Genomic DNA, 27,087 nt, shown 5'->3' with positions numbered 1-27,087 from the left:
TCCTGGTGCCAAAACCTCATACCCAAGATGGTAAGAGAGAAATGAGGTTTTGCGTGGATTACAGGGGTCTCAATGCTGTCACTAGGACAGATGCTCACCCCATTCCAAGAGCAGATGAGCTCATTGACAGATTGGCTTCTGCCAAGTTTCTGAGCACATTTGATCTGACAGCTGGCTACTGGCAAATCAGACTAGCTGAGGAGTCAAAGGCCAAGACAGCATTCTCTACCCCTAGTGGGCATTATCAGTTTGTGGTAATGCCCTTTGGTTTGAAGAATGCACCTGCCACTTTCCAAAGGTTGGTGAACCAAGTCCTTACTGGGTTGGATGACTTTTGTGCAGCTTATCTGGATGATATTGCTGTCTTTAGCTCCACCTGGGAGGATCACCTGATCCACCTGAAGAAAGTTTTGGAGGCCCTGCAAAAGGCAGGCCTAACTATCAAGGCCACAAAGTGCCAGATAGGGCAGAGTAAGGTTGTATACCTGGGCCACCTAGTAGGTGGAGGCCAGGTTCAGCCACTGGAAAGCAAAATCCAGGCCATACAGGACTGGGCTCCTCCAGTTACCCAGACACAAGTCAGAGCCTTCTTGGGCCTGACTGGGTATTACAGGAAGTTTGTGAAAAACTATGGGTCTATAGTGACACCATTAAATGACTTGACATCCAAAAAGATGCCAAAAAAGGTTCAGTGGACAGTTAGCTGTCAGAAGGCATTTGAAGACCTGAAGAAGGCCATGTGCTCTGCACCTATCCTAAAGAGTCCTGACTACTCCAAACAGTTCATTGTTCAGACAGATGCTTCTGAGTTGGGGGTGGGAGCTGTACTCTCACAACTTAATCAAGATGGTCAAGACCAGCCAATTGCTTTCATTAGCAGGAGGCTAACCCCAAGAGAAAAACGTTGGTCAGCCATTGAGAGGGAGGCCTTTGCTGTGGTTTGGGCATTAAAGAAGTTGAGGTCCTACTTGTTTGGAACTCACTTCCTGGTGCAAACAGACCATAAGCCCCTCTTATGGCTTAATCAGATGAAGGGTGAAAATCCCAAACTGCTCAGGTGGTCCATTTCCCTACAGGGGATGGACTTTACAGTGGAGCACCGCCCAGGGACTGACCATGGTAATGCAGATGGTCTCTCCAGGTACTTCCACTTAGAACATGAAGACTTATCTGGTCAAGGTTAGTTTAATGTCCCTGCGTTTGGGGGGGGGTTGTGTAGGAGAGTAGGGTCTGCTATCCTATGGTCACCCCAAATTTTTGCTTTTTGCTTCACTGGTTTTCGACTACTGAGGCTGTGGGCCTGCTGATCAGACCCCCAGCCTGCTGTTCTCTCACTAAATTAATGACACATGTGCTATAGGCACATACCAATTGGAAATGGACTCCTTGTCAGCCCCTGTAGAATGCACTATAGGTGCACAGGGCACAGGAGCCACTAAGGCCTACCAGGGGCTGCAGCATATCTTTTGCCACCCCTGGCTGGTTCTTAAATTGACACAACTGGCTGATCACTCAGCTGGGGTAAGGTGGTGTACACACCCCTTGCTTAGATATAGTATACCTATGTCTAAACCTATATCTGGACACATGTAAACCTGTGAGCCACTCCTATAGACAGGCCTCACCAATCCTGGAGGCTGGGTGCATGGTTTTTATGTGAGATGGAGCTCTAGCATGAGCTGAGCCTGTCTGCAGCCGTCGGGAACAAATCCCTAAGCTGTTTCAGGATAATGCCATACCATATACTATTAAGTGCCTTATAATCCTCGCGGTTATTTAGCAACTCTGGTTTGGCTTTATCAAAACATGTCGTGTAAGGTGTCATACGCTTTGGAATACCATCCCCTCGCCAGTTCTGGCGACGGGGATGGCATTCCACCCCTCTAGAGGGGTAAGACATGTTACTTCACTTTAATGCGGTTGATTTCTCCAAAGGCCTTAAGATCCACAAAATGGATGCCTCTGCCACAGACAAATGTCTGGACCCCTGGAGCTGACCGAAACCCAGTCAAGGGGGTCCTGGACAAAGGGTTTCCTGTCACAGGAGGGTGTCACCGCCCTCCAGACAGGAGATAGTGGATTGTAGCAGGGAGGTTTGAAAGAAACCAGACACTGCCTGGGGCGCACAAGGCTGCCCCTTGCATAATCCGGCCAAACCGGTTCTGGGGCACTCCAGCCCTCGTGCCAGGGCGGCCTGGATCAAAGGAAAGGGGTGTATCCACCCCCTTCCTGGGTCCCACCCATAGGGAGGGACCTAGCAGGTAATCACGCCCCCCAGATTGGAATAAGAGTGGGAGCAGTGCCAATGCACATCAGATTTCCTGGAAGAAACATTTGAAACGATATTCTGGACCCTTCGCCCTCCATCTCAACGTGGAAGCCCGAAGAATCTCCCTTGTGGTCAAGGAGTGACCACCCTGCAGCAGCAGGCACCATCCAGCCCTCGACGTCTACTTAGTTGCAGTTCCCGCCGGAACTCGAGCGACTGAGATCGACGAGATCAAGCCTGCCCAGCTTCTAACAGCCCGATCCACAGTCCATGCAAAGCTGAGACCCGTGGAGGCGACCGGAAGCGTGGGGCACGCCATCTTGAAGTGACCACGAGACGCTGACCGTGCAGCCCACGAGTGACCCTCGAAGCTGTACACCGGGGTTTGAGAAGCCCCCACCCTGAGCTACTCCTGAGCCGAAGTTCAGCCCTCCACACTCGACGAGTGCTGCGTGGGGCCCTTTGGCACGATTTGGCTCAACGCGTTGGCCCGGTCACTTGCCAGCTGGCTTGTGGTCCCTGTGCCGACGAACTACCAAAGAAGACTCGTGAATCTGGTTGCTCCAGATCCACACCAGCTCCCCTGAAAAGGAGCCCCGACTCTGACCTTCCTGGTCCGAGTGAGAAGCAATCTTCCGATCCTGCGTGGATTGCTCTTACCAAGGCTTGTTTGCTCCAAACCTGAAGCCGACTGCACCGACGGTGAGAGCCTGCGTGGGACAGATCGTGACCTGCTCCTGGACGTCGCAGATGCCCCAGAGCCCACGTGACAGCGGAGAGAAGCTCCTCGACGACCACCTGATTGCGCCCGACATTGCCTGGTTCCGTCCTGGTTCCACCCTGGTCACTGCTGAGTGACCCAGACTCTGTCCCCTCTGCTTTCAGGTACTCTACAACTTGAGTCCACCCTTGGACTCCACCGGACACTTCGTCTTCACCCTGCCTGCAGCCCTTTCAGCTTCAAGCACCAAGAGCCTGCGTGTCAAAACCCGACGCCACTTCGACCCTGTGCACCCACTTCCTGTGGGTGAGGTAACTTTGCTCCGCCGGTGTTCCCACACTGGTGCACACCTCTAGGGTCTGTGTGTTAAGTTTTGTATCTCTAGGTTCAGCGGAAGTGTCCTTTAACTTTAACTCTTTGACTTTTACGCACCATTGGTTAACATTGGTGCATGCGTGCGCTTTCCGCACATCTCCCGAATCCCGAGGGCCATTCCCGACTTCAGCATTGCTTGTCCTGACTGCTCCCAGCGATTCCCTAGGCCCTAGGCCTAACCACTGTTCGAGTGGCCTCTCTTATACCACTTGTTTAGTATATGGTTTGAGTGGCCCCTACCCTCATCCATAATTGTGCAACTTTGTATGTTTAAACAGTGCTTTTGATTTAACGCTTGTGCCCCTTTATTCATAAAGAATACTGGGGATTGTTTTTAGTAATAAATACATATATTTTTATAATATATACTTGTGTGGTGTCCTTTCATTTGGTATTACAGGATTGTATGTGGTAAAACAGCTCGCTTAACACGACCTCTTAAGTTAAGCCTTTAGGCTGCTTAGTCCATGCTACCCCTAGGATAGCTTGTCTAATAAGGTTGACTTACAACCAGACACCATAAGGGATTGTTTGGTCAGGTAGTAGGTGGTTCCAGAATTGGAAACATCCCCTACCAGGCCAACTTCTCACACCGTCCCTACCATTGGCCTTTCTATTTGTTTTGTTGACGTGTTTTGTTTCAGGGGTGCTAATGGTGGTTGGCGGTCACTTTATGACGATGGCTGGATAACAATAAAGAGCCTCACCTCCAGCGGCGGCCTTCTCGCTTCAGGTCAGCATTTTATCATTTATATAGCGCTTACTACCATTATGTGGGACGCTGAAGCACTTGGCCACATGGGAAGCACACTAGACCGTGCAGGGTGTGTCGTTGGAAGGTTGTTGTTTTTGTTTTTGATGCTATGTGGGAAGTGCTTGTATGTTGTGCATGATGATCATTGTGGTGCGGTTATTGTGTTATGGGACACAGCGCTTAGCAGTGGCGTAGATGAAAAAGTGGAACACCAGTGCACAGTTTAAGGCTTTCATTAAGCTAGCACCACTGAGCAGCTTTGCAGGTTCTATATGGTATGTTTTATGGTCACCGTCCACTGTTGGCTAGTCCATTCTGAGGTTTATATTTATGGTCCATCTTCCAGCGTACAGTATATGCGCTAAAAGGAGGAAACACGCATTCTGAGACCGGTTTCGGGGTATCACCCCTCATCAGCCAGGCTACCTTGAATCCAGTAGCAAAGCGAGCAAGGGACCCATGTCTGGGCATACCCTGCCAACTTAGGGCAAACAAAGCAAACACAAGGAGATGATGGACGGAGAGATAAAACATTTCACACACTCACCCCCAGTCACAGATCTGGGTTGAATCCATCATCGTTCTTGATCTCACTTCGACACCCCAGTTCAGACATAGCTATATGCAAATCAGTCTGACCCTGTGCCTCATGGGAACAGACCAGCCCGAACTGTCAAGCTAGGTGTTCTCTGGACTGGAAACAAGCATCTTGGGACCGATTTCGAGGTATCATCCCTCATCAGCCGGGCTATCTTGAATCCAGTGGCATGCAGAGCACGGGACCCACGTCTGGGCATATCCGTCCCTCTTGGGGTGACAAATGCAAAAAGAGCAATTGATGTACAGAATGCTGATCATTGTCAAACATTCACCCCCAGTCAGAGATCTGGGCCTATATCCATGGAACCTCAGCACACACGCCGCCGCCACTTCTGCGTGCCTCACATATTTTCACAACTCACATATTTGCAGCTCGGTGTGGGGGTGCCTCATGCCTGTGCGTGCTCCAGGTATGCAGTATCGAGATTGCTCTCATTCCATCCACGTGTGCAGTCATTTCTTATGGTTGGGGACTTTGCACTGGGCGTATTTTTGCGCTCATGCCAAGACAGGAATGAACCTCACTCCCAGGTCAGGACGTGTTACAGTACATTTCCTCCTTTTTAGTTTCACAGATAACAGCAAGTGCTCTGCTAAGTTAGCAGCGAAGTGGTAAGCATGGCCTTTTATAATGCTAAATGTTTTATCCTGACACCAGGGCATGCTCGCTAATGACATGCCACATTTGAATCACCCCTTACTATTGCAATCTGCACAAATCCGGATTTCTCCATTTCAAATTTAAACTCTTAAAGGGGCCGTCCAGTGTGGAGGAACTTTTTTTTCTCCCAGTCCCACATCTGTCAAATCCAGCGTCGGATTGGTAACACAGGCACTTGGCAAAGCCCAAGGGGCCGGTACCTGAATTCCAGCTGTGGACTGCTTTTTGAGCAGCCCGGGGGCCGATTTGGGAGGTTTCTGCATTGTTCGATGCCGCCAACGGCCCAGTGGGTGCCTGAGTGGCCTTTCTGGAGGTAGATGGGAGTCCATTACCTCCCTTTTATCAATGGGCAGAGGTGTCACTCCCTTTCTCTGGCTGGGCCTGCCTATTAATGTATGCATATTGAGCGGGCGTAGGGCGCCTGAGCAGAAGTGGTCTTACTAGTTTTCAGGTGTGTTTCACTTGTATAAACTAATCCGTACATTTTTTCACCCCCCCCCCTTTTTTTTATAACATTTCGTGAAAGCAGTGTTTTACGGAAAAGCAATATGCAAATGTGGGGCACTTTTTTTTTGCGTGCCCGGGCCTATTTTTAATCCCAATCCAACCTTGTCACAATCCCAACCGCAGGTACTCTAGAATGACTGTTTGATGATGACATCTGGGGCTTTGAGGTCTATTGTGACATCATACACCGCATGGCCCCTTTAAGTATTGTCCCACCACACTCTGAATAAGAAATTGTGATTTCAGACCTTTGATCCTTTTCTGATTGCAGGAGTGTGACATGACCTCTAAGGTGTAGGAAGATGACAGACTTCGCCAAGTCACAGAGTTTGGCTTCTTTTAAAAAAACTTGTCTCAGTAAATATTTTCCACCCCAAAAAAAATATTTTTTTTTCAGAAGATTTTACCACAAATTGTTGTCGAGAACTTCGCAGACAAAAATCTATATTTTGATAAGACTTTTCACTAACCTGCAAATAATACGTTTAATTTTAAAAGCACTGTCACATTGGCATAGCATAAGTTTGCAAATTTCACTCCTCCCTCCTAAATATCTTTTGATAAAAGCCTTCATCCGTCCTGGGCCGATATTGGCCCTCCAGGCTCTGTGTTTGATAAGCCCACACACTATGCTGTGGGGCCTTCCTACTTCTAAACTGTAATCTTACTCGCACGGTTTCCCCAAGAGAACACATTTTTATTTGGAAAGATCTATTTATATCCTCCCAGGGCATCCCCACACATCCCGCTTCCATCTTTCTCATGGTGAGGTCAGAGTCTGCGGAAGTGGCTGATGGAGGCGACTGTGACTGGACATGTCTCCCGCCGTCCCGCGTGCCTCTTGTCTGGTAGCGACTCCCTCATTTCCGGATTCCAGCTTCTGAATTTTTAGCCTCTAATTCTTCCCTATAAGGAAGACCTTAATTTGTTGTCCTCCCCTTATTTTTTCATGTTGTATATCTGGTGGTTTTAATGTTGAACAGGCCTCAGCCACATGGGCCCTGCTTGACATGCGAACAGAAGCCCCCTTCCCTGCTTGCTGCACAGAAGAATTTCGGTCTGCCTGACGGGACTGTGCAGGGCCTGGTGTCTGACTTGGTGATGACTCTCTAGGACCATGAATCTGCTAGACCGCAGAGGTACCAGCCTCTCACTGAGTCCCAGGCAGGGCACAAATCCTAAAAAAATAACTGGGGGGACGCTGACGTCACAACAGGAAGTGACGTTACGAAAGGTGGCTTGCATTCAGTTGCAGTTCATAGTTATCGAGCTCCTGGTAAAATAAGTGGGGGGACGACGTCCACCCGCATGGTACCCCGACTCGAGCCCTGGTCCCAGGGATGCCTAGGGGCCGGGTCCTGCCAGTGAACTCCACTCGCCTCTGAAATCTCGCTCCTTGAACGATTTTTTAATATTAATAATTATGCTATACACAGCCATTAAGTCAAGAAGTAATTTATAAATAATCAATAGCCAATAAAAACGGCTAGGAAACAGCAAAATGCAAATATAATCTATAATAGGACACATCAACAGATCTCCACCCGTTTCTACTGACATCCTTACAGATGATAGAAAGCACCTCGAAGGTCCTATATGGTTAAACATCTTCTCCATGAAGAGACGCTTTCCATTTCTAATTCAGTTCATACCCTTCCACTGAGTAAGTGAGACGGTGACAGGCGCATATGCCTGGGCCGGTCCCAGGACCAGCCGTTCAAGCCGGAAACCAGTATCTTCTGCCCCCAACCAGTGGACCTAGAAGAATGTCCAAGGCATATCCGTGCCAGCGAACCGATATGCACCCTCCCGTCTGCTACCATAGACCAAGTGTGGGAAAACACCGCCTCCAAGCACCTGTCCAACCACCCCAAAGACATCTCCAGGATGGCCATCCAAAGAAGCCTGCCAGTGACAGCCTTCGTGCACGCTAGAGGGTTCAACTGATACAAGTCCTGTCCGAGAGGCTGCACCACAGACGTGACGTCCTACCATCTCTTCTGGGAATGCGCCTACGTGCGGGGCCTGTTGAAGGCCGTAAGCACAGTTTAGGGCCTGCATACCAACACCATGCATCACCACGGACTCTAATGTATGGTCTGTTCCCAGGGACACACACACTCGGAAACCTCCAGGACCGCTGGAGGCTCCTGTGCTGCTTTGAAGGTGTTCTTCTATTTTCCAGAAACCACCTGCTAGAAGGGAAGGAGAGATCAAGCATGGCCTGTCGGAAGATGATCCACAGTCTTCTGCGGGTCTCTGCGGCACTGGACAGATCAGGCAATGACTCCCGGTGACCCAAAAGAGTCCCTCTTGTATCCTTACACGGGGGAGGCGGCTGGAGGGGCAACTACCCTCTTTAATTTTTTTTCCCTGCAACCTAGAAACCGGTTGGTTGATCGGGGAGAGGGCAATGTGGATGAAGACGGGTGTAGTAAATGTAATGTGATGTAATGTAATGTTTCTGACTAACATGACCTTTCACTTAGCAGGTAAAAGTTCAAAGGGATAGTTTATGCACTTGTTGTCAAGTTTGTTACCTACAACTTACAAGCAAATAGGTCTCTGTTGAAAGTGACGATTGTATGTATCTGAACGAGACACAAATTCCTGACAAGAGGGAAAAAAAAATATGTGTCTTCACTTGCCGAACTTTTTCGGTTTGGAGTTTCTTTCACTTCCTTGTTTTCTTAGTTCATCTTTATATTCAGTTTTTTTAGGGATCCACATATGCAAAGTTTTTCTCTGCAAACATCATTAAGTTTATTTCAAAACGTTGCAGCTGTTGCAAAATAAAATGCGATTAAAAAAATCCAACAATACATTTTGGCGGAAAAGCATCCTAGACAAAATTCATTTTAAGTAAGAAAAGTCTCCTGCAACAAATCTTTTGCAATACAATTCTTTGCACAAGACTTTGCGATGTTTAAAGAACTTTGCAACTTTTGCAAAATATTCAAATTGCAAACTTGGGGTAAAAATTAAAATTTCACCATGCCTTCATCCACACCTACGCTTCCATCTCGCATTCCTAGAGCTCGGTATAGAGTGCAGATGCTTTATCACATAAGTTGGACACATGCCGAGGACTTTTTCTTCTGGTCCCGCCCGCAAAAAACGGTGATGTTTCCTTTAGACATTCCTACGGTGTCTTTTGTCAGAAAGAAACATGTTGGCACAGGGCCTGTTGCTGAAGCGTGAAAAGCTGCACAGGGACTGCAGGAATAGAGGTGGGGGTGGGACGGAAGTTACCAGAAATTGAAATGTAATTTCTGGACAATTAACATTCTGGGGATCGAAGGTGTAGCTCATGGTTTTCATCAGGTTCAGAACGAAACAGTTACTTGCCAGTAGGAGTAGTTTTGCAGCTTGAAGAGTTTTCTTCATTCACATGCTCTGCATTATTCCTCCATCTAATAGTTGGCCCTGGAATTATTTGTTTTTTTTTGGTTGTGGGCGTAGTGGACCGCCATTTGTTGGTATGTGCATCCCCGGTGACACATCAGACGGTGCCCCGAAAGTTCCTGTGTGTATGTCGCCATCTTTGGGTTCTTTTTTCTTTCATTTTCTGGTGTAATTCCTTTTTCTCTCCATTTGGTTGCATCATCTCCCATTTCTGGGTGGGGAGGCTGGTGGGTCGGATGTGAGTCCAGACAATTCTTCAAGCTGCAAAACTACTGCTACTGTTAAACATTCTGTTTTGCAAGAAGAATACTTTTCTGGATTCATGTGCTGTGCATTAGATTATATAGCAGTATGTTTTCCCTTGGGTGGGTTGGGATGAAATGTGGAAGTGTTAGCAAACAGGTGTTATATTGCCTTCTGTTCCACCTGTGCTTCCTTGCTCATTTGAATGTCCACACAATAACATTTTGTAAAGGTGTGTGGTGATGCCCTTTTTGCGGCTGTGCAAGTCAATGGGAATGTTTGCTAAGAACGCCAGAGTTGCACTTTTTTTCCTAGTCGAATGGGCTCTGGGTCATGTGGGCAGTGTCATCCCCACCCTGGAATAACAAGTCTGTATTGTTTCTACTATCCATTTTAAGATTGTTTCTTTAGTTAATGGGAAGCCTTTGTTTGCTTTGGCAAAGGAGACAAACCACTGGTTCCCTTTACAAAACTCATTTGTTTTTTAAAGGTAGTACATTTAAATTCCTCCTCACATCCGTGTGTAGGGCTTTTTCCATCTGTGTTGTAAGTTATTTGAAGAAAGTTGGTAGCTCTATGCTTTGGTTAACATGAAAGTGAGTTACCACTTTGGGCAGAAAATGAGAGTTGGTTCTGAGGACCACCTTGCCCTTGTATATTTGCAGGTATGGTTCCTGTATCGTTGGCACTTAAAAGATTGCTCACTCTGCGTAGTGATGTGATTGCAATCAGAAAGGCTGTCTTAAGAGTGAGTGACTTTGGATCAGTTTTGTGCATAGGTTCAAAAGGGTCTGTTATTAACTGAGTTAGCACGATGTTTAAGTTCCCCAATGGGGCTGGAACTGATCTTGGTGGTGCCACTCTCTTAGCATCTTCTGATAATCTCTTTTACCACCTGGGATGTGAAGAAGCTGTTACCTGAAGTACCCCTTGTGTAGGCTGTAATTGCTGCCAGGTGTTCCTTTAACAGTGCATAGGTTAGGTTGCTATCTAACAGGTGAGACAGGTATTGTAATACTGTTTCTTCTGTCCTTGTCTCCATTTTCCTGTACTCTGTGCACAATTGAATGTATCTGCTCCAATTTGCAGCACAACATTTCCGTATACTTGCTTTTCTGCTTCTTTTAGGGTTTCCATCATCCTGGGTCGAAGCAGTAGATGTCCGGATTCTAGATATTAATAGACAGGCCGCTAGGCAAAGTGTTGTTGGCTCTGGGTGATACACTCTCCCGTCTTGCAGTGTCGGCAGACCTTGTTCTGCTTTGATTGTGATATTCTTTCCCCTGGACAGCTCTAGTAGGTCCGAGTACCAGGTCTGCCTGGCCCATTGTGGGGCTAGGAGGACACGTTTTGTCCTTATTTGTCTGGCTTGGTCCAGTATCCTTGATATCAAAGGGAATAGGAGGAAAAGTGTATGCAAACCTCTCTGACCAGTTTATTGTCATGGCATTACCCTTCTGACTGGTAGTGTGGAAACCTGGAGGTGAAGTTTTGGCATTTTGAGTTTTTTGCTGTTGCGAACAGGGCTATTTTTGGCTTCCCCCGGACCTTGAACATTTTCTCCAATGTTTCTTGTTTCAGTTCCCATCCATAAAAGTGCTTTCCTGCCTGCTTAGTTTGTCCACCTCCGTGTTCTGTTTTCCTGGTAGATGGACTGCTTGCAGTGTGTTTTGTCAATGTATCGTCCATCTCCATATTTCTTGGGAAAGCTTGCTCAGGGTGAACGATTTTGTGCCTCCCTGTTTGTTTAGATAAAACATAGTTGTTGTTTTGTCAGTTTGGATTAGTACAGTTTGACCGGTCATATGTGATTGGAAAGCCCTCAGGGCTAGGAAAACTGTCTATATTTCCAGACAATGGGTGTGGTTCAGCACATCAGGTGCACTGTCCCTGTACTTTCAGTTTGCCTGTGTGTGCTCCCCAACCCTTGTGGGATTCGTCCATTGTTATGGCCACCGCTGGAGTTGGTGTTTTGAATGGTCTCCCTATGGTCACATTTCTTGATTTACACCTTTGTATCTCCTTGTCTACCTTTGCTGTGACAACAAGTAGATCCTCCCAACTCCGGGAGGCTGGTAACCATTTGTTGCAAGGGACGCATGTGCAGTCTTGCATGTATGATGAACGGTGGCCGTATCTGTTTAAGAGGGTGTTGGAGTTAGCAATCCTCCACTGAGTTGCTGCTTCCCTCTTCATTTTCATTCCCACCAAGTCTAGTCTTTTACTTTCCTTTTCAGGTGGTGGGCCTGTGGGTGTTGTTCCTTTTCCTGGTGGTTGCTACAATTGTTGAGTCCGCAGGAGTGTTCCTCTTGAAGCATCTAAGGTCTTTAGTAGAAGGTTGGCATTTCTTTTCAACTCTGGGTGTTCCAGCTCTTCTAGTGGCTGGTTCCTGAAATGCCACCTTCCCGTTGTCTAATATGCCAGAGAACATGGGTAGCTAAAGATTCCCTTTGTGAGGGGGCATAAGCGTTTCAAGGAGGAAACATGAATCTCCCTTTTCCTCCTCTAACTGAGCCTCATATCTCACTGCAGCCCATTTGATGAGGCTGTTGTAGGGATAGGTCGTGTGGTGGAGATGGCCTCGAAAGGTAATTAAGCACTCCTTCCTCCTGGGACTCGACATCAAGAGCGTGCGTCTGCGACCTTCTCAAGTTCTTGGAACTCTTCCTGCTCCTTTTCATGAGGTTTTGGTGTTCCTGGGGCCTCCAAAGCAGACTTGTTGTCTTCTGTCTCGGTCGAAGTCTAAGGCTTTGCAGGAATAGAGGATTCCTTCACAGATTTGTCAAACTCCTTCTTCCTTTGCAGGAGCGCGGCCGTTTCGGCCTCAAGCCTCATCTTTTTGCATTCCACCTCAATCGCTTTTTGTTCGGCGTCTAGCATCAGCAATGTCCTCTTTTTCAGAGTTGACGCGTCCACGGTCTACGAAACCTTGTTCTTGTCGCTTGCTCCCTCTCGAGCGGATGATTGTGCCAAAGGTTTTGACAGTATTGTGCCTCCATTGGTATCGCTCGGTCGAGCTCCAAGTGGGTCTTCATCTTCCAGCTGACCTTCGGTCGATGAGTACTTCCAATGCGAGGCTGCCTTGTGGGACTTATTGTCCGAGGGCTTGGCATCTGATCCTTTTTGCAGTTTAATTACCTTCATTTTTTTTCTTTTTGGCATCCTTTGCCATATTTTTCACTGCTTTTTATTTTTTCAACGTCAGCCACGTAGTCCTCAGAATCCTATTCTTCACCGCAAGATGTCTCGACTTCCTCAACATTTTCTTCATCGTCACTAGATAGACTAAGGTCCTTTAGTGAAACCTGCATCCTCGGAGTGCTGGCCATGGTATAGTGCTCTAGCCCCAGTTGTTGACATACCTGTACAGTCTTGGGTACAAACACAGCGCATGCCTCGCAGCCTTCGTCCCTGTTATCTTTCGGAAGACACAGGTTGCAGACTTTGTGGGGAGTCTCCCTGGGTGAACTGTTGTGGCAGAATTTAAATGGGGTGTTTTCCATGACTCATCTCTTCCTTTATTCTCCAACCACGTGGATCCCCATCGGGAGAAAAGAGAAAGGTCCCCTTCTCTCTTGTCGTCTTTTTCGCGTTCTTCAACGATTTGGTTGAATTTATTTAAAAATCTTGCTTTTTAAAAAAAAAAAACCTTTAGAACTTCTCCATCTTGCTTCCAGACCCAAAGGCGGAAAAATTGATAATTACCCGTAATCTAAGAAGGACTTCCAAGATGTGATACTGTTCATCCATGAATGGATGTCCACAACCACTTAAAATTCAACTCTGATGATAGATAGTCATCATCAAAAACAAGCTTGAACATTGAAGCCCCTTATTCTGACCTTCATCGAAGGGCGCTCACCCCACACCCAAGAAGTCGGTTAAGAGCTTTGCGGTCTTTATTGACAAAGAACTCCCCTGTGAAATCCCAACTTGGAACAGTAATCTCCTCTTGTTTCCTATAACTCTGCAGAAGAAAATAGGTAAATTCCTTACTGTGGAGGTACAGGTCCAAGTTATAATCTCCCTGGTCTTGTTGAGAATAAATAAATTATGCGAACTCTTTCTACCTGGGCCTCCCTAGATACCTCACTTGTAGGCTTCAAATGGTCCAGAACCCAGCAGCATAGCTGATTTTCCAACTTCCCAGACAATGTTACATCTTCCCGTGTGATGAGAAAACTGTTGGCTTCCGGTTGAACAGAGGTCCATCTTCAAAACCAGAGGCATTTTATTTAAATCCCTCAATATGAAAAGTCCAGCCTTCATAAAAACCCGAATTCAAATAATACATTCCTAATCGAACTCTCTGATCCACCCATTTGTACTATCTATCAATCCCTCAATTCAAAAAGAAAAGGACAGGTGGCTCCAGATTCTGAGTTATAGCTCCCTACATCTGGAACTCCATGCAGCTGGAAAGTAGGATGACAGCCAGCTACATGAAATTCAGACAGCTGTTGAAAGCATGGCTCTTTAAGCAAGCTTACAACTAATTCTTGAGCTGACACCTTAGCGCCAAGGAACCGCTCAGTGTATGTGAGCTCTACAAATGCCAGTAACATAAAATACCACCAAAAAAAACACACAAAAAATACTTCCGGACCCAATCACTAGTAGGCGGCGTAATGCACAGCATGTGAATCCAGAAAAGGATTCATGCTGCAAAAGCACTAGTGTGTGTGGTGTGGTAGTAGCCGGGAGAGCAAAGTAACTAATTCTGTTGAACCAAGCACTCCAACAACCTACAAAGCATTGACTGCCAATCCTGATGACCAAACTAATTCCAAGAAGTCAAATAATCCTGGCCTGAAAACAAGATCTAACCAACCAAGCATTCACGAATAGCCAACTAATCCCCAACCAACTCAAACAGCATAACAATTTACTTCAACCAGCCAAACAAACCCAATCAAACAACTTGAGCCAGCCAAACAACCCCAATAAAACAACTTGAATCAGGCAAACAACGCCAATCAAACAACTACAACAAGGCAAACAACCGCAATTAAACAATGAAGATAACTGCTGTCAGCGAACTAAGACCAACGAACCAATAGAGCCTAACTCACCCAAACTATACTGTATCAGCCAACTAAGTAGGTTGGTCCTAGCTAACCAAACTATAATTACCCATACAACCATGCCTTATCTAGCAGTTTTAGTGGGAGATTCAACTTTGCAATTATTTCACAATGATAAGTTGGTTTATCTGCTTTCCACCTCTAAAACTATCCTTGCCCAATGCAAGCAAACAAGAGGCTGAAAAACACCAAAGGTTGACACTATAGTGGGTTGAAGTGTGAGATGTGTGCTCCAGCACAGACATTTTGGTCCACTGACCCAAAGCATGGTGTTAAAAACACTTTGCCTCTTCCAGTGGGGAAAGTGCAACAGTCCATATCAAATTTCAGCTGCACCAACTCTACTCATCAGCACTGGAGCGAGATTCTACAGGGAGCCCCAGTAAGGACATGTAATAGGGTTTGAGTTCATGTGAGTCCCCGTCGAAGCCCGAACAGAGGTCACCACCACAGACCAGGAAGAAGACATCAGCAGCTGTGAGGTCAGATAGTCGGAGCACACACGGGTGTCCAGTTGTTTTTAAGATCCATGCAGGCCTCAGAGAGGGATACACAGCATCCTGGGTGTGACTAGAGTGCCAGTGTACTAGGGTGACGCTACCAGATGAAAGCAGAGGTGCTTGAATGATATTTATGATAGGACTTTTTAAAGTGGTTAAAAACATCTTTAAGAAATGTATTTTCATTTTGACCGAAAAACATTTTGAGGACAAATCATGCTGCCTTTTGTAGGCTGAAAATTCCCCAAAATAAAAGAATACATTTTCTTTACCTAAAATATCCCTTGCAGACCTCACTGTTACAATAACAGAGCGCCATCTTGCTGCTGGCAACTTGCTTGCATGTCCCCAATTTACTAACGTTGAAATCCTGGGCAAATCCATCTAGATACTGGATTCTGTGTATGTCTTTTTGTGGTATCTGCCTCATTGCACAAAGTAAACTGAGTATATCTGAGGTTCTCCCTGGGTATCAGTTTGAAAAATAACTCCCTCTGCAAACAGGAACATGGCACAGCGCCAGGGGCGAGTGGAAGAAAGAAGCCACACTGGGGCAAATCTCAAAGAAAGGGTGCTTGGTACCCTATGTGGGCCCCAGGGCGGCTTGTCACCAGGGTTCAGTGCAATGTATAACATGGCAACCCCACTGCCCAGCTCCCTCCTCGTGCACACTATGTGCCCACTCTGCAGACCGCACTTCACTCATTTGCATGAAGGCAAATAGACTGGTGTCTGGGGAGAGCCCTCAGCGAGACAATATTGTGTAGATGCATGGAGTCAAGGCCACTGCAGGCTTTCCCAGAATGCTCTTTTTTTTGTTTTCGGCCAACTGTGGTTCCATACTCTGCAGCTACCCCAATATATAATTTGTACACGTGCTGCCCTGCCCCCTCTTTCAGGAGCAGGAATCTGAGATGTAACATCTGTGTTCACTGGATACCAAGGTATCAAGATTGATACGAACATGTATTGTGGCTGCAGGCTTGGATTGACACAAAGATGTAGAGAGACAAAATGCTGGGATTGGTAGAAAGGTGGCAGGTGATAGTGTTCCAGGATTGGGACAATGGTGCCAGGTGGCTGTGTGGTAGGATGGATACAGACATGTTGTATGGCAGCATACTCGGCTTGATACAAAAATGTCTATGTGGCAGTGGGCTAGGATTGATGCAATGCTACAAGGTGACAGCAGGATAGGCTTGATACAAGCTGTTGTGTGGCATCACACTAGGATTGATGCAAAGGTGCCTGGCAGGAGGGTGCAAGGATTGAATCAAAGGTGCCCATCAGCAGTGTGCTAGGATTGATACAAAGGTGCCTGTCAGCAGTGCGAAGGTTGATACAAAGGTGCCTGTCAGCAGTGCGAAGGTTGATACAAAGGTGCCTGTCGGCAGTGCAGTAGGATTGATACAAAGGTGCCCGTCAGCAGTGCGAAGGTTGATACAAAGGTGCCTGTCGGCAGTGCAGTAGGATTGATACAAAGGTGCCCGTCAGTAGTGCGAAGGTTGATACAAAGGTGCCTGTCGGCAGTGCAGTAGGATTGATACAAAGGTGCCCGTCAGCAGTGCGAAGGTTGATACAAAGGTGCCTGTCAGCAGTGCGAAGGTTGATACAAAGGTGCCTGTCGGCAGTGCAGTAGGATTGATACAAAGGTGCCCGTCAGCAGTGCGAAGGTTGATACAAAGGTGCCTGTCAGCAGTGCGAAGGTTGATACAAAGGTGCCTGTCGGCAGTGCAGTAGGATTGATACAAAGGTGACAGATGAGAGCATGCTTGGAATGATACAAACTGTATTGTGGCACCATGCCAGGATTGATGCAAAGGTGTCGGTGCAACACGATTCACACAAAGGTGTCTGGTGGCAGTGTGCAAGAATTGATACACAGATGCCTATCGGCAGTGTGCAAAGATTAATATAAAGTTACCTGGTAACAGTAAGCAAGGATTGATACAAAGGTGCCTGATTGCAGCGTGCTAGGATTGATTCGAGAATGCCAGGTGAGAGTGATACAAGCTGTAGTGTGACAAGATGCTAGTATTGATGCAAGAGTGTCAGTGGTAGTGTGCAAAGATTGATACATAGGCGTCTACCATTAGCATGCTAGTATTACTATATAGTACCTGTCGACAGTGTATTAGGAAGGATACAAAGGAGGGAGGTGACATCATGCTTGGATTGATACAAACTGTCTTGTGGCAGCATGCTAGGATTGATGCAAAGGTGCCTGGCGGCAGTGAGCTAGGTTTGATACAAAGGTGCCTGACGGTAGTGAGTTAGGATTGATACAAAGGTGCCTGACGGCAGTGAGTTAGGATTGATACAAAGGTGCCTGTCGGCAGTGTACCAGGAATGATACAAGGCATGGAAACCAGGGAAAGGCATTTACAGGGGACTGTGGACAACTATCAGCAGAAGGAAGCACACACCTCGGAGCCCCAAAGAGGATACAACGTCCTGCTGCCCAGAAGTACATTCAAGAACTTCTCCAGTGAACACACCTCATTTGTGTCCTATCGGGCTCCACTATTTATTCAGCCGGTCGCTACGTCCCATACGATTTAAGAGCAAATTCAGCCTCTCACTACCTCCCACACAGTTTAAGAGTTCAGGCAGCCGGTCGCTACCTTCCATTCGATTCCAGAGTTCGTCCAGCCCAAAGCTACCTCCCATACAATTCTAGAGTTCATCCAGCCCATCGTTACCTCCCATACAATTCTAGAGCTCATTCAACCTTTTGCTACCTCCCATACAATTCAAGAGTTCATCTAGCCTGTAACTACCTCCCATATGATTCAAGAGCTCATCCCACCCGGCGCTACTTCTCATACGATTCAAGAACTTGTTAGATTTGAAATGTTATTTCCGTGATGCACCCAATTGAAATGCTCCCTTTGCTATGCTCAAACTCTATTCCGTGTTAAGTTAGCATTCATGGCGCCAGCTTTATTGATGCAATCTTGTTCTGTAACTAGGATCGAGCTTCTGTCTCGTAATGCTTGCCTCAGCAGAAAGGATGCCCCTGCGCCTCCAGTTTGTACTATCTATTGTTTCATACCTTTACTGTTAGATAGACTCATTCCCATATCTTAGAAGGGTAGACACCGGCCGAAAGGCCTTAGGGTCGAGATAGCATGTACCCAGCCCTGTGCCATGACTCATCCTGGTTTGCCTTCTTTGTTCACCATGGCCTGAGCTGGAAAATTCCAGTTTGGGCGGGACTCTAGAGGTGTTGGAAATGTACATTTTGTGATACCGTGTGGACGGGGGTCAGTCCCTCGGCAGTCATCTCAGAAGACTGGTCAGACTGGGCTCCGCTACAGCGTATTACCAATAAACTAACTGGCTTGTATTCTCTACTGTCTGACCGACTTCATTCATTGGGAAGGCATAGAGGTGGTCGTAAGTGATGCGGGTGACCCTAATTGGGCCACTTCTTTCAAGCCGGACGCTATTTCTTATACGATTCAAGAGCTCATCCCGCCCGATGCTACCTCTCATACGATTCAAGAGCTCACCCCGCCTGATGCTACCTCCCAAGAGTTCATCCCGTCTGACGCTACCTCCCATACGATTCAAGAGCTCATCCCGCCTGACGTACGATTCAAAAGCTCATCCCGCCGGACGCTACCTCCCATACGATTCAAGAGCTCATCCCGCCGGACGCTACCTCTCATACGATTCAAGAGCTCATCCCGCCTGACGCTACCTCCCATACGATTCAAGAGCTCATCCCGCCCAACACTACCTCTCATACGATTCAAGAGCTCATCTCGCCCGATGCGAGAGGCCATATGCTTCAAGAGCTCATTGTGCCTCTTGCACCCTCCCATGGTATAAAAGAACTTCTCCAGGATACTGGCACCTCCCAAAGGACATAGAAGCTCCTGAACATGCTCCTACCACACTAAGTACTTCTACATCCTACTGTTACTTTCCAAAGCATTTTTATTCAGATATCATCGCACGTTCATGCTCTAAAATAGTTCATTAAAAAGTAACAATAACATGCAGCCTAAGTTAACATAGAGATATAATTCACACTATTGAATACAGTAAGTTAAAAAAAAAGCACATTTGAAACAGAAGTGGTAAAGAAAGATCACAGCGATAACTACATCATCAGCCTTAAAAGCTCCAAGTTCTAAATGCAGCCGTCCCCCCTGTGGCGTCACTAGGGGGGTGCGGGGGGTGCGGACCGCACCGGGTGACACCCTCACATGGGGGTGACACCATCTGGTTGCGCCCCCCCCCCCAGCAGGCCTCTGTACATGGCACCCCCTGCACCGCACCCGATGGCCTCGGAGAGACTCGATCCGCTTTAAAAACAAAAGCGAACAGAGATACTTTCTCACCTATTCGAATTAAAATGTTCTCATTAGTTAAAGTTTGAAAAGTGTAGTAATGAGGGGCCCCCGCCATTTATATGGAAAAAGACACGGTGCTAAAGAGGGGGGGCCGGGGAGGGGGGGTATTAACCGCTTGGAAATTAGCTTTTACTTTAGCTGTTTCATACCGTAAATTCTCACGTCTACAAACTCGCTGGTGCCTTGTACACAGATTTCTTTTTGCATCTTGAAAAGCTTTAAAAGAGAAACCACATGAAAGCGGCAGAGAGTGTAAAAGGGGGGGGGGGTCCTGCCCCCCCCCCCCCCGGGTTTAATGTGCGAGAGAGAGGGAGCTAGAGGGAGTAAGGAGAGAGAGAGTTAGAGTGAGAAAGACAGAGAGAGAGGGAGCTAGAGTGAGAAAGACAGAGAGAGAGGGAGCTAGAGGGAGTAAGACAGAGAGAGGGAGACAGAGGTAGCTAGAGGAAGGAAGACAGAGAGAGAGAGAGAGAGAGAGGGAGCTAGACAGAGAGAGGGAGCTAGAGGGAGTACGATAGAGAGAGAGGGAGCTAGAGGGAGCAAGACAGAGAGAGAGGGAGCAAGACAGAGAGAGAGGGAGCTAGACGGAATAAGAGTAGAGGGAGCTAGAGGGAGCAAGACAGAGAGAGAGGGCGCCTAGAGGGAGCTAGACAGAGAGAGGGAGCTAGAGGGAGTAAGAGAGAGAGGGAGCTAGAGGGAGCTAGACAGAGAGAGGGAGCTAGAGGGAGTACGACAGAGAGAGAGGGAGTCAGAGGGAGCTAGAGGGAGAAAGACAGAGAGAGAGGGAGCTAGACAGAGAGAGCGAGCTAGAGGGAGTAAGATAGAGAGAGAGGGAACAAGACAGAGAGAGAGGGAGCTAGAGGGAGTAAGAGAGAGAGAGGGAGCTAGAGGGAGGAAGACTGAGAGAGGAGCTAGAGGGAGTAAGACAGAGAGAGAGCGAGCTAGAGGGAGTAAGACCGAGAGAGAGGGAGACCGAGGGAGCGAGAGGGAGCAAGAGAGAGGGAGCTAGAGGGAGTAAGACAGAGAGAGAGGGAGCTAGAGAGAGTAAGACAGCGAGAGAGGGAGCTAAACAGAGAGAGGGAGCTAGAGGGAGTAAGATAGAGAGAGAGGGAGCTACAGGGAGCTAGAGTGAGCAAGCCAGAGAGAGGGAGCTATAGGGAGTAAGACAGAGAGGGAGCTATAGGGAGTAAGACAGAGAGAGAGGGAGCTAGAGGGAGTAAGACAGAGAGGGAGACAGAGGGAGTAAGACAGGGAGAGAGGGAGCTAGACAGAGAGAGGGAGCTAGAGGAAATAAGATAGAGAGAGAGGGAGCAAGACAGAGGGAGAGGGAGCTAGAGGGAGTAAGAGAGAGAGAGGGAGCTAGAGGGAGCTAGACAGAGAGATGGAGCTAGAGGGAGTAAGACAGAGAGAGGGAGCTAGAGGGAGTAAGACAGAGAGAGAGAGACAGAGGGAGCTAGAGGGAGCAAGACAGAGAGAGAGGGAGCTAGACAGAGAGAGGGAGTAAGACAGAGAGAGAGTGAGCTAGAGGGCTCTTGACAGAGAGGGGGAGCTAGAGGGAGTAAGAGAGAGAGGGAGCTAGAGGGAGTAAGACCGAGAGAGAGGGAGACCGAGGGAGCTAGAGGGAGCAAGAGAGAGGGAGCTAGACAGAGAGAGGGAGCTAGAGGGAGTAAGACAGAGAGAGGGAGCTAGAGGGAGTAAGACAGTACCTAGCACCGTACATTTCCGACAGAGGTGGTCCATGCGGTAAGTCGTGAGGGGGTGACACCATGAGTTACCCGCACCGGGTGACACCAACCCCAGTGACGCCACTGCTGCTCTGCTTGCACCCTTCCCTCCTATCAGAAGAGACTTGGGCTATGCTTGTCGCACAGCCCATCGCTCCGGCTGCCGACACAGTTTTCAATGTTTCACTTTCTTGGAATTTATATAGCATACAGCTACCTTCAAGGAGGTGTCCCGGCGCTAGCGGAACGCACACGAAAGTAAAGCGGGAAACTAAAGATTATAGAGCCATAAGAGAGGTATCAAACAAAAAGGTTTTGAGATCGAGTCTGAAAAGTGATTCTGAAGGGCTGCAGCGCAAACTGAACCGCAATGCGTTCCGCGGTTTGGAAGCCAGATAGGTGAAGGTGCGACCGCCTCGAAAGGCTTCAAGTATGCGGGGATCATACAGTGGCTTGAGGTATCAGACCCCAGAGCTCTGGACTGGGAGCACAACTCGAGCCAACGTCAGGAATGTCTCTCTTGAGTGAGGAGAGGTCCTCGCCATCTGTGAACAGTGACGGGGAAGCCCTTGGTGAAGACACCAGTGCATCCATGTGCAATGCACCATTCATGAGCTGGCACTGACCTGCTGTCATTACAGCTCCTCCGCGCAGAGCCCAGGCCTGAGCTCAGCGTTCCTCGTTCCAAGAGAACCGGTCTGAACCTGGGATCAGGGAACTAATCCTGTGGGGATCCTTGGTCCATCCCTGTGGACAGCTGTGTACTATGACCAGTCACCCTCTAATAGTGCCCCAAAGACCCAGGCAGTTTGCTAATTTTTTGTCTTTGACGACCTTTCACTGACTCTCCAAACAGGGCCAAGAAGCCGGTCTGTCTTTAGCCCACTTTATAAATATTTTCTCACCGTCATCCTATAGTGCAGTGTGCTCTTAAAGAACCTCCGCACTTTCCTGGTGTGCCCTATACCACAAAAGGAGTCCCTATAACGTCACGTGCTGCAGGGTGTCTGCAGTGAAATTAATGCAATGCCCTGACGTGCCTTGAGTGTACAGCGTACTCTGTGCAGTGCCAAGCTGTGCCCTGCATCTACAGGAGAACTTCTGCAATGCTCAGCTGTGCCTACTCTGAAATGCCCAGTTGTGCCCTGAGTCTGCAGTGTATACACTCTGCAATGCCCAGCTATGCCATGAATCTACATGGTATAAACTGTGCAAAGCCCAGCTGTTCCCTGCATCTACAGTGCATAAACTCTGCAATGCCCAGCTGTGCCCTGCATTTGCAATGTATAATCTCTGCAATGCCCAGCTATGCCATGCATCTACACAGTATAAACTCTGCAATGCCCAGCTGTGCCCTGCATCTGCAGTGTGTAAGCTTTGCAATGCTCAGCTGTACCATCCATCTACACAGTATAAACTCCGCAATGCCCAGCTGTGCCCTGCATCTGCAGTGTATAAACTGTGCAATGCCCAGCTGTTCCCTGCATCTACACAGTATAAACTCTGCAATGCCCAACTGTGCCCTGCATTTGCAATGTATAATCTCTGCAATGCCCAGCTATGCCATGCATCTACACTGTATAAACTCCGCAATGCCTAGCTGTGCCCTGCATCTGCAGTGTATAAACTGTGCAATGCCCAGCTGTTCCCTGCATCTACACAGTGTAAACTCTGCAATGCCCAGCTGTGCCCTGTATTTGCAATGTATAATCTCTGCAATGCCCAGCTATGCCATGCATCTACACTGTATAAACTCCGCAATGCCTAGCTGTGCCCTGCATCTGCAGTGTATAAACTGTGCAATGCCCAGCTGTTCCCTGCATCTACACAGTATAAACTCTGCAATGCCCAACTGTGCCCTGCATTTGCAATGTATAATCTCTGCAATGCCCAGCTATGCCATGCATCAACACTATATAAACTCCGCAATGCCTAGCTGTGCCCTGCATCTGCAGTGTATAAACTGTGCAATGCCCAGCTGTTCCCTGCATCTACACAGTGTAAACTCTGCAATGCCCAGCTGTGCCCTGCATTTGCAATGTATAATCTCTGCAATGCCCAGCTATGCCATGCATCTAGACTGTATAAACTCCGCAATGCCTAGCTGTGTCCTGCATCTGCAGTGTATAAACTGTGCAATGCCCAGCTGTTCCCTGCATCTACACAGTGTAAACTCTGCAATGCCCAGCTGTGCCCTGCATTTGCAATGTATAATCTCTGCAATGCCCAGCTATGCCATGCATCTACACTGTATAAACTCCGCAATGCCCAGCTGTGCCCTGCATTTGCAATGTATAATCTCTGCAATGCCCAGCTATGCCATGCATCTACACTGTATAAACTCCGCAATGCCCAGCTGTGCCCTGCATCTGCAGTGTATAAACTGTGCAATGCCCAGCTGTTCCCTGCATCTACACAGTGTAAACTCTGCAATGCCCAGCTGTGCCTTGCATTTGCAATGTATAATCTCTGCAATGCCCAGCTATGCCATGCATCTACACTGTATAAACTCAGCAATGCCCAGCTGTGCCCTGCATCTGCAGTGTATAAGCTTTGCAATGCCCAGCTGTACCCTGCATCTGCAGTGTATATACTCTGCTATGCCATGTGTGTCCAGCAGAACCACTGCAATGCCCAGCTGTGCCCTGCATTTACAGTGCATAAACTCTGCAATGCCCAACTGTGCCCTGCATCTGCAGTGTATAAACTCTGCTGTGCCAAGCTGTGTCCTGTACCTGCAGTGTATAAACTCTGCTGTACCAAGCTGTTCCCTGCATCTGCAGTGTATAAACTGCAATGCCCAGCTGTGTCCTGCATCTGCAGTGTATGAACTCTGCAATGCTCAGCTGTGCCCTGCATCTGCAGGGTATAAACTCTGCAATGCTCAGCTCTGCCCTACATCTGCAGCGTATAAACTCTGCAATGCCCAGCTTTGTCCTGCATATGCAGTGTATAAAGTCTGCTGTGATCAGCTTTTCCCTGTCACGGTCTCCAACTAGTAGCTCGTGAGCTACTCTAGCTCTCCAGCTACCTCTGAGTAGCTCACCTGCGTGCAGCCCAGCTTATTAAATTAGAAAGCTTTTGCTTGGTTGAATTAATATACATATAACAAAATTGAGATTATACAACACTAATAATATTAGTAGCTCCCAATGCATTTCATTGAACATGAGTAGCTATCAGTACAGAAAAAGATGGAGACCCCCGATTAACTAATCTATGCCATAGTTATCCAGCCGAACCACTGCAGTGCCCAGCTGTGCCCTGAATTTAGTGCATACACTCTGCAATGCCCAACTGTGCCCTGTGTGCTCGGGGGACGTGGGGGCTCTATAATAGACTCCTTGCCATGTGCCTACAATGCTCTACCTTGCCATGTCCCTACAGCAGACTCTCTAATGCCATGCTGTGCCCTATGTCCTCGGGGGGCCTCGGTGCCCTGTGTCTCCAATGCCCCTCGGTGCTTTCGCAGCTACAAGGATCCTTCAGATGTGGCCTGGCACCCTCGGCAGACACCCCCCCCAACCAAGAGAGAAGATGCCAGTCTGGGATCCTCATAATAAAGGGCAGAGCGTGACGGATGCATTTCCTGAGACGTGCGGGAACGCGCCCCACGTGCCATGGCGTGGGCCGTCGCCTCTCATCTCGCGCCACGCGGAAGGGCGCGGCCGGGCGTCCTTCCAGCCTGACTCACAGCAGACAACTTGATTGTATTAACAGCCTGCGCGAGCCAAACCTCTGAAGGGCAGACAAAGGCAGGAAAATGCAAGTACGAGGGGCCCCTCCTAACAAATGAAATGAAAGGATTAGTACTGGGCCATCTCCAAAAGTGGTAACCACGTGCCTTTACTGTGGGATCTTCTAAACTGTGTGGGTACTGGCACGTACGTGCCCCAAAAACAGGTTAACCCATTGGCCGCGGGGGTAATTCCCCCGCTGTGCTGGGGGGCCGGGGGCGCGCACAGCGCCCCGGTGCTCGTGACGAGTTCAGCTCGTCATGAGCCACGGTGGCCGTGTGCTCATGACGAGCTGAGCTCGTCACGGCCACACCCGTTTCTTAAGAACGTTCAGCACAGCGGGGGGAATTAGCCCCGCATGTGAGCGTCCGGACCGTTATGACGAGCTCAGCTCGTCATGAGCACACGAGCACCGTGGCTCATGACGAGCTGAGCTCGTCATGAGCGTCCAACGGGTTAATGGAATGTCCAGTTCTAGGGCCCCCCTCAAAAAGGCTAATTCAATGGCTAGTAAAGGAACATATCTCCCCTCAAGAGCATCAGGGAAGTGAACAACCAAATATATTGCCCTGCATGCCCCCCTCCCCAAAATAATAATAATAAAATCTATGAAATTACCAGTAAGAAACAGAATTCTAAAAGTGTCAATAAAAAAATTAACAAAATCATGAGTTTCCAGACAAAAATTTCTTTACAATGTGAAACAGTACTTGACATTTCTTGAGCATTTTTGCTATCGTTTTTTACCATAAATCCCTTTGAAATGTCCAGCAGGTGGGCAGCCCCCATACTGCAGTTAAACCCTGTACAGTTTGACACACTCAGATAAAAAAAGTTAGAAAATATTCATTAATATGCTGTACCTCCCAAAAATGCCTACAAAGTGCCACATACCAAGGCATATTAGTTACATTGCAATAGTAGCCACTGGCACTGAAGGGAACTACTTTGTGGGTGTACGCTTTGTGAAATAGCAGAATGGTGTCACTCAAAGTGAAGTTAGCCAATGGCAGAAGTGGGCTGTCCCATGTTGTAGTGGTGGAAGAAAAATGTGAATGAGACAACAATAGACCACTGGAAGGCTGAAAGCCCCCATCAGTAAGCTGAAGTTAAGGACATAGAACTGTGATTCTTTGTGCCAGGAAAACGTTAAACGTTACATTTCACATGGAAGAATTGAAAACAGCTCCCACCCACGCAAGAGCCCTCTCACTCAACAGAGGCATGCTGTCTTACCTTTATCAGGTGTTTGTTGACCCATTTTGTGAATGTTTTCTTCTGCACTCTGTCTCGTTCATCTGAAATAATGCAAATAAGAAGACTGTCAGCCTAGGCTTGGAGCACATCATACATTTCCAAAATAAGGCATAGGGATGAGAGAAACATTACATGCCCATTGGATGGAGACTCAGCAATCGCCATTAGAGCCCCTCGAAAGAAGACGCTGCAAGCCCCATAACAGCCAATTGGAAACAGACCACACAAACGCCACATCACACATATTTATCCCCCATACCCGCTATACGATCATTTTAGGCTCTACAGTAAGTATCTTTTTTGCTCAAATCTATAAATACTGCATATTACTAATAAAATAATATTCCTGTAGTTTTATATAAACATATATAGTCATTTTTATTTTCAACACAACTTAATTGCATATTAAAACAATTCCCTTGAATCACATATCATAGAGGCACATTAAACCGTCTTCACCATTAAATCCTAACTCTTCCCATTCCACAAACAAAATTATATCTCATGCAATCATTATTTTTATATCGATGTGGTGGAAAATAGAAGACTCCTGATGTGGTGTTTCGATGGAAACACTGGTCTACTCCCACCTTCTTCAGGACATATGTTGCCCATATAAAAAAAATTGCAATTCCAACTCAAAAACTTGCAAGCTGGACAAAGATGTGGTCTTCCTCAGAATCAGATATTAATGGCCACCTTACAACTGCGACCAGTTTTACAATCAGGTAAGGATCAATACTTGTTCCATTCTAAATACTTCTTAAAACCATGTCCATATCACCAACAAATCGTTTGCATTAATAAAGTCAGCCTGGAGCCCTGCTCTTTGATTTTCTGGTCCTGCAATACAGACTGGAAGACCCAACAAGCACCTTTAAGGCCATCT

The 27,087-nt window shown here is 47.6% G+C and overlaps 1 protein-coding gene across 14 annotated transcripts in view; it reads right to left on the bottom strand.

Moving 5' to 3' along the window:
- PLEC (plectin) overlaps positions 1 to 27,087 on the bottom strand; it is a 1,130,647-nt gene that overhangs the window by 191,053 nt on the left and 912,507 nt on the right. For all 14 annotated transcript variants that reach the window (XM_078686563.1, XM_078686567.1, XM_078686564.1 and 11 more), the window contains one exon: positions 26,178 to 26,239. In XM_078686563.1, coding sequence (XP_078542689.1) covers positions 26,178 to 26,239 — 62 coding nt within the window. The remainder of the gene's footprint in view (positions 1 to 26,177; positions 26,240 to 27,087) is intronic.

This window comes from Lissotriton helveticus, chromosome 4_1 (assembly GCF_964261635.1).
Source record: "Lissotriton helveticus chromosome 4_1, aLisHel1.1, whole genome shotgun sequence".
Classification (NCBI taxonomy): domain Eukaryota; kingdom Metazoa; phylum Chordata; class Amphibia; order Caudata; family Salamandridae; genus Lissotriton; species Lissotriton helveticus.
The sequence above is the reverse complement of the archived record's forward strand: the minus strand, read 5'-3'. Positions and strand labels throughout refer to the sequence as shown.